Source organism: Belonocnema kinseyi, chromosome 5 (assembly GCF_010883055.1).
Source record: "Belonocnema kinseyi isolate 2016_QV_RU_SX_M_011 chromosome 5, B_treatae_v1, whole genome shotgun sequence".
NCBI classification, from domain to species: domain Eukaryota; kingdom Metazoa; phylum Arthropoda; class Insecta; order Hymenoptera; family Cynipidae; genus Belonocnema; species Belonocnema kinseyi.
This window is the reverse complement of record NC_046661.1, coordinates 33224088-33231858: the sequence shown is the minus strand read 5'-3', so window position 1 is coordinate 33231858 and position 7771 is coordinate 33224088. Positions and strand designations below refer to the sequence as shown.

General features: G+C 26.4%; 1 protein-coding gene across 1 annotated transcript in view; it reads left to right on the top strand.

Annotated features, from left to right (window-relative positions):
- Positions 1 to 7369, top strand: part of LOC117172629 (tetraspanin-2A) — a 50076-nt gene extending 42707 nt beyond the window's left edge. Inside the window, exon 5 of the mRNA XM_033360732.1 lies at positions 6752 to 7369. Within this exon, the coding sequence (XP_033216623.1) occupies positions 6752 to 6829 (78 nt within the window). The 3' untranslated portion in view covers positions 6830 to 7369. The remainder of the gene's footprint in view (positions 1 to 6751) is intronic.
- The last annotated feature ends 402 nt before the right edge of the window (positions 7370 to 7771 follow it).

The following is a 7771-nucleotide window of genomic DNA, read 5'->3' as shown; positions in this document are numbered from 1 at the left end:
TCGCTGGAAGCGGGTGCAATTTTTCAGATTAGCACCCGCTCCCGGCGAAATCCTGCGGTTGTCCTTATGACAAATTTTTAATTATATATATATATATAAATTTGAGTAAATTACGTTATTCATCTTTTATCACGAAGAAACTTTTCCAGTAGGTTTGATCGAAATCGATTTACATTTTATACACAATAGTGTACAATCGACACTTGAGACCCCTATCGTTGAGGGACTGTTTCACCCCCTTAAAGTGTTTTTCCGCAGATATAAAAAAATACGTGTCGCTTAGGTTTTCAAGTACTGCAACATATTTAAGGGGGAATGAAATCGGCGAGGGACACCCGAGACTTTCCTTGTTAGTCATATTTTTAGTAAACAATTAATTTTTAGAAAATAAGAAACGAATTTTTAACAAAATTGTTAAATTTTCAACCTAAAAATTGACTTTAAAAAAATACATTTTTAACTGAAAATTGTAGGTTATACTTAAGTTTGCAGTTGAAAAAATTAATTTTTAACCCCCAAAAAATGCGAAGTATCAACCAAATAAATGGATTTTTAACTCAAACAAATGAATTTTCAAAGAAAAAGAATAACTCGCCACCAAAGAAATGAGAAGATAAATTCATAATTAAAAATATAGACGAATTTTAAAGTGACACAATAAGCATTAAACCAAAACTAGACTAGTAAAATTTTGAGATAGAACAATGGAATTTTCAATGAAAGAAACTCATTTTCAAGTAAAAAAATTAATATTTATTCAAAAATGGAACAATGAAATTTTTAGTTAAAAATTAATTTTGAATAAAAAAACAATTCATTCAACAACAAAATAGTCAAGTTTTTAACCAAAGAATTGAATTAATATAAAAAAAGACTTATTCCAAAAAAGACAACATAGCAAGAAGTAACAAGAATTTTCAACTAAATAGTTAAATTTAAACTAAAAAAATGTTTCAACGAAAAATTGAATAGTTACATTTTCAGCTGAAAAATAATTATTAACCACAAGGAATCAAAGTTTCAACAAATTATTTCAATTTTGAACCAAATAATTGAATTTGCAAACAAATAATTTATTTTTCAAACCAATAATTTCTTACCGAAAACATAAATTAAAAATTTTTTGAATCAATTTTTAAAAAGCGACAAATGAATTTTTAACAAAATAGATAACCTTTCAAACGAAACAAACAACGGTTACATTGTCAGTTTAAAAAATAATTTTACAACCAAAAATTTTTCAGCAAAATAGTTCAATTCCCCCTAAAAAAATACAAAAAATTTCAATCATTGTATACCAAAAGAAAAGAATATTTATCAAAAAATGCAATTTCAAACAGGCATGAATTTTTAGTTAAAATAGATGAATTTTTAAACCAGGAAAATATTTGTCTATCAAAAATGATTACTTTTTTACCAAGAATTAAATGCAATGAATTCTAAAAGGAAATTTGACAAAAGAACACAACATTTTTTTATTATTTCGTAAAAAATATAAAAGGGGTATAAAAGAGTGTGTAGAAAAATTTTGCAATTTTTCCATATTATGTATAATTTTAGAAAAAATAAGGAACTTAATTCTTACCAAGCCATGTCGCGCAATTTTTTTGAAATATTAAAAAAAAAGTTTATGTTGGTTTAAAAAATGTGATTTCGAATTTGAGTGAGTTGAAGAGATATTCAGAAAATTTTAAACAAGTCAAAAATAATAAAAACTTGTAACAATTGGTTAAGAATTTTGTAAAGTTTCACTTTCAACCATTGTATACCTAAGCAGTTTTATCAAAAAGTGCATTTTCAACCAAAGAAACGATTTTTTAATTAAAATAGATGAATTTTTAAACAAGCAGAATAATTTTCTACCAAAAAAGATTAATTTTTGACTGATAAAAGTCAATTTTTAAGTAAGAATAAAACAACACATTTTCAACATAATTGTTAAATTTTCAAATAACAAAAATTTTGGACCAAAAATGATACAGTTAAACTTTCCGTACATGAAAATGTTTTTTTCAACTAAAAAAATCGAATTTTTAACAAAACAGTTAAATTATCAAACAAAAAATCATTTTTCAACCTAGAAGAATCATTTTCTATTAAAAAAAGATGAATTTTCAACTGAAAAAATAATTAAAATTTTTTTTAACGTAATTGTTAAATTTTCGATTCAAGAGATATATTTTTAACGTAAAAATATTTTAAACAAAAAAAAAATTGAATTCACAACAGCATAGTTAAATTCTTAAACATACAGTTGGATTTTTAATTAAAAAAGATAATTTTTTAACCAAATATGGAATGGAATGAATTCTGAAAGAGAATTGAAAAAAGAACACAACATTTTTTTATTATTTCGTAAACATTTTTAAAAGGGTGTAAATGAGTGTGTAGCAAAATTTTGCAATTTTTCCATGTGATATAGTTTTAGGAAAAATAAGGAACTTAATCCTTATCAAGCCTTCTTGCGTAATTTTGTTGCACAATTTTTTTAAAAACTTTATGTTGCTTTAAAAAATGTGCTTTCAAATTTGAGTAAGTTTAAGAGATATTCAGAAATTTTGTAACGATTCATAAATAACTAAAACTTGTAACAATATGTTAAGAATTTTGTAAGATTTCACAAAAATGAAAAAAAAAATCTTTTAGGTTTCTGGGAATAATTAAAATGATTTTTTATTTCGAAAAATTAATTTTAAGAGGTTATTTCAAAACATTTCAAAGCATTACAAAATATTTCAAAAAATCTTAATGAATCTAACAAATTGTAAAGGCAATTTTTGTTTAATTTTGCAGAATTAAACAAAATCACGAATATTTTTTAAAGTTTTTAAAGATTAGAAGATTAGAAGGTATGACAAGCTTAGAAAAAAAATTTATTTTCCTATTATTTCTTTGCAAATTTTTATTGCAATTGTAATTGTAAATAAATTTAACAAATTCTTTGATGAGGATATATCTCATGCTTTTAAGAGGACCAAAAAATTCTAAAAGTAAGTCTTTGTATAGTATCTTAATAACAAAGGAACCCCCTTTTAGAATATTTTTTCTTGAATCCGCCCCAGGGTCAAACATAGTACCATTAGTCAGTAAAATACTATGAAGAATCACCTTTTAAATTATACGAAAAACTTAAAAAATGTTAACACACTGTTGTACAGATTTGGCTTTAACCTTATGGACCAGCCGAAGAAATATATATTTCTCTTATCGTTTTTTAGCATATGATTTTTCCCTAAACATAAAGCAGATGAAAATGAACTTAAAAAATAAAAATATTATAAGTCAGAAATTCATGCAGTTGTCTGTTAGAAAATCCTACACATTATTTCAATAAAGCCCTTTTACACACCACCTTCAAAGGAAAATTTTCAAAACATTTTTATCAACTGATAAGTCTTTTGTACTCAAATGGAAAAATGAAAATCTTTCATTAATTATGGATGTTTAATTGACGTCAGTTCCTTTACTATTCACACTTGCGAATTGAGGAATCTCTTTTTCGCAAACAAAAAGTATGAAAGTCCTTCGTTTATTCACTCTTATTATTATATATTCATTTTACATTTTCGGCATTCTACACAATATTTGACACCAAAATTTTTACATTCTCATCAGAGAAGGTATTAGATTTGTATAAAATTTGACCACCTTCCCCAGTTTTTGTCAAATGTCCACGTTTTGAGATCCCCTGAATCCGGAAAACAGGTTTTTACGAATGTGTCTATCTGTATGTCTATCTGTCTGTCGTTATGTCTGTCTTTATGTCTGTCTGTGAGCACGATAACTTTTGGAAAAAATAATTCTATTATATTGGCCTCTGGTACACTCTTTTGATGTCCTAAACTAAAGGTCTAGTTTGTTAGCCAGCCATATTGACAGTATTTCAAATATTCTCAAATATAATAATGCATTTTCAAAAAAAAAAATATGTATGCATAATTTAATAATTTAGAAGTTAAAAACGGTATGGCTGCTCAGTAGACCGTATCTGTGAAGTGTAAATTATAAAGAAAACATTGGAAATTAGCAAATTTAGTTGATTGGAAAAACGATAAAAGTTGCAATAAAACGTTAAATAACAACTTTTTTTTAAATAATGGGCTTTTTTAAACAGGACAATGAAACTTCGTCTGTTTTAATACCAATGCAAGTCACAAGTTATAATAATATAAATTTATGGCAATTATTTAAAATTTCAGGGATAAACTCGAGTGCGAAGCACGAGATACGTGATGAGAATGTGTTCGTTAAAGCCGAAGAAGCTTTAACAAAGGGAATTCACAATTATCAAATTACTGTAGTCGATACTTTCACCTTTATTTTTAAAAAGTCTATGCAGGAAGATCGAGCGCGTGGCGCGAGGTAAATACACCATCGAGCGCGAAGCGCGAGATCCAACAATCGCGCGCCCTAGGTAAGCGCAGCGAGCCATGTGTACGTTTGTATTTCAAAATGACACGCAAAGTTTTCGAGAAAATTAAAAAAAAATGTTATGTTCATAAAAAAGTACATTTTTTCAATTGCTTATACTGCAATATTGAAAAAAGATGTGAAAATTGATAGGGAAGATAAAATGTGAGCCTTTTCCTCAACTTTCGAGTAAAGTATACTGAATCTACTTTAATTATTTATTCAATAATATGAATCAAATACTTATTAACAGATTGTTTTTCAATTTTGACTAGATCAAGAAAAACGACTAAATCACTCTTTATAATAAAAAACAATTAAAAAAACAGGTCCAAATTGAAAAAATCTATTTGTTTATAAATATTTTATTTATATTATTAAATAAATAATTAGAGTAGATTTTAGTAGACTTTATTCGAAAGTTGAGGAAAAGGCCCACATTTCATCTTCCGTATGAATTTTCATATCTTTGTTTAATATATAATATCTATTATAACTTATGAAAATTTAATTTAAAAATTTTAAATGTCACAATCTTTTTAGAAATAATTTAAAAATTGTATAAGTACTTGAAAAAAACTTTGTTTAAAATTGCATGCAACTTATTCCAAGTAAATAAACTATATCTTTCAGCATACAAAGATGTATCTTTTTTTGAATTTTTCAAAATTTATTTCATTGCCTACTCGTATTGGAAATAATTGAACCAAGTGCGATTAAAAAGCGGGCATTCAGCCTTAGAAGAAATGTGCTGAAAGTAATTTTTTTTTAAATCACTGCAATTTTAATTTTAAAGACTGATGATTGTACTCAATTTCCAGACTCATCTTTTTTTTCTCCATGAAATTTTTTTAGGTTTTTCTGTTTTTCAAATAAGTTTATCCTACGTTTCTAAAACTCTTCTAAAGTTTAAATTCTTTTTGAATCTTATCAATAATTCTACTAAATATTTCTTGAATTCATTCGATTATTTACATTTTTTTAAACTTGTTAATCTTACCGAATTCAAACATTTTGCTTTTAAAACCTTCTACATTCTTTTTCAAAATTATAGGAAATCATTTGATGTGTTTCAAAATCTTCTTTAATTTTCTTTAAAAGTTCGTACTTCCAAATAAAAAAAATCATTACAAATTTTCAAAAGAATATTAGAAAAATAATTCTTTTTTCTAATCTTCTAATCTTGAAAAATTATTCAAATTTTTCCTGATTTTTGTTTTATTCTGAAAAATAAAAAAATTTTCCTTTGAAACTTTTCAGATACTTTGCAAAATTTTGAAATCCTTTGTAATGTTATATAAAATATCTAAATTTTTCTAAAGAATTTTAATGAAAATAGTTTTGTCTCCTGCAAATATTTCGGAATTCCTTTAAATTTTCTAAAGTTTTTTTTTTAAATCTTTAAAAATCTAAATTTCTAACAGAATTTAAGTTCAAATTCGATTTGAATCTCTTTCAATATCAACTTTAGAGGGGTGCATTATGTTCCTTTGAATTGGTTTTAATTTCTTCAAACAACATCAACTCCTAAAAACTACACCCTGCGTGCCAAACACCATGGTTGGAACTGCAAAATGATTCGCTGGCGCCGACATTATTGAAAATCAACTTTATATGTGCGCATTACTTTCGTCTTAATTTGTTCAAATTTGTGCAACCAACTTCAACCCCTAAGTACTACCTCTGTGCGAAAAACAGCTTGGCTAGTCATACGTTTCGCTAGTCCCGACATTATCTAAAATCAACTTCATATGGGCTGCGAAAAAGATGAATAGATAAAATGAAAATACGTCTGCTTCAAAATGAAAGTATATTACGGATGGCATAATAATATACATTTATTGAAATGGTACATTTTGCAGACTAGCTGCGATTAAATATTAATGCAGACTAAGGAATAATAATATAATATACATTTAAAATAATAGAGTAGGGCATACTCTATAAAAAAGTACAAAACTGGAGAAAGTACAAAGACTGCGAGTGAAGTGCAAGATCCGACATACGCGCTCTTCAGCCAAGGGCCACGGGGGTAATCTCATCATACAAAGAAAAAATAAAGATCGGTACAGCTAAAATGAAATTGGTGATCTTTTATTTTACCCTTGCCGATCTTCAGTTTTTTCATGCCAAGATTGCCCATAGCATTTTTACCTGAAAACTCTTTACCTTTTGTGATTTCTGTGCAAACTTGCGAGCTATTTTTATATTTTCAATAGTAGAAATTATAATTTGAATATGCCTAGTGAAAAATATCCAGGAAAATTAAATTGTTCTTTTCAAATTTTTTTCATAAAAAACCTAGACTAAATACAGAATTAATGTATTATTATTATTGTAGGTAATTCTTGCTGTTCTCTCCTTGATTCTCATACAAGCGATCCAAAAGGAGGAAGAAACCGCACCATACAAACGCTAAATTAGGTATTATAATAACAATTTTCCATCGTTTTAAAATAAAATTCCCAAGTGATGTTCCTGTGCATAAAAAAGTCTGACGCTTAACTTAACATCCACTCTCGTGTCGACTCTATTTAGAAAGTCGATCCCTTTTACGACAAACCACATAAATATTTTTATGTGTAATATTTGATATATGTAGTACTTAACATTCTTTTTTTACTTTTTTAATCCTTTTTAAGATGAAATTAAAAAATATGATGTTCATTTGAAATACATATAGTAAGGCACATTTTTGGATTATCACCTGCTTTTATGATTACTCGATTGAACCAGTGACCAAATCAGCTGTGCTTTATTACTAGTTTTTGAATGAAAGAGAGGCAATAAAGATAATCCAGAATGAAAAGTGTAAAATAGCGAAAAAGTGCGTTCAAAACCTTTGAAGAAGAAAACATATTAAAACTGTAATAAAAAACTTTTCTCTTTCCAGAAAGACCAACTTTTAATATTAAAAGTATAATAAGTTTTTAAATTTTAGATTTTTAATCTGTAATTTAGGAATATAGCTAGAATAATTCAAAGAATTGTCATTAAATAAAGATACGTTTCTTATGAGGTCTGTATTTGTTGCTTCTGTAATAAATTTTATCTCAGGTACTTGGCTCTAAATTTATTTTTCCCAATCAATGTAAAGAATCGTGATAATATATCTAAATAAATGATTTTTTTGAAATTATTAATACTATACCCTTATCAGCCCTTGTGTAAAGTCATTGTAACGTAATATTTTTTAAATATATTTTTCTAGCCTGTTAAATATTTTTATGGTTGTCATAGGTATATGTATTAATTTGATTATTATTTCAATTTGTATGTCATAACTTAACTGCCCTGGATCTATTGCTACTAGTTTTGATTACTATTTTATTTAAATGCGTATTTTCTAAGAGGTGCTTCA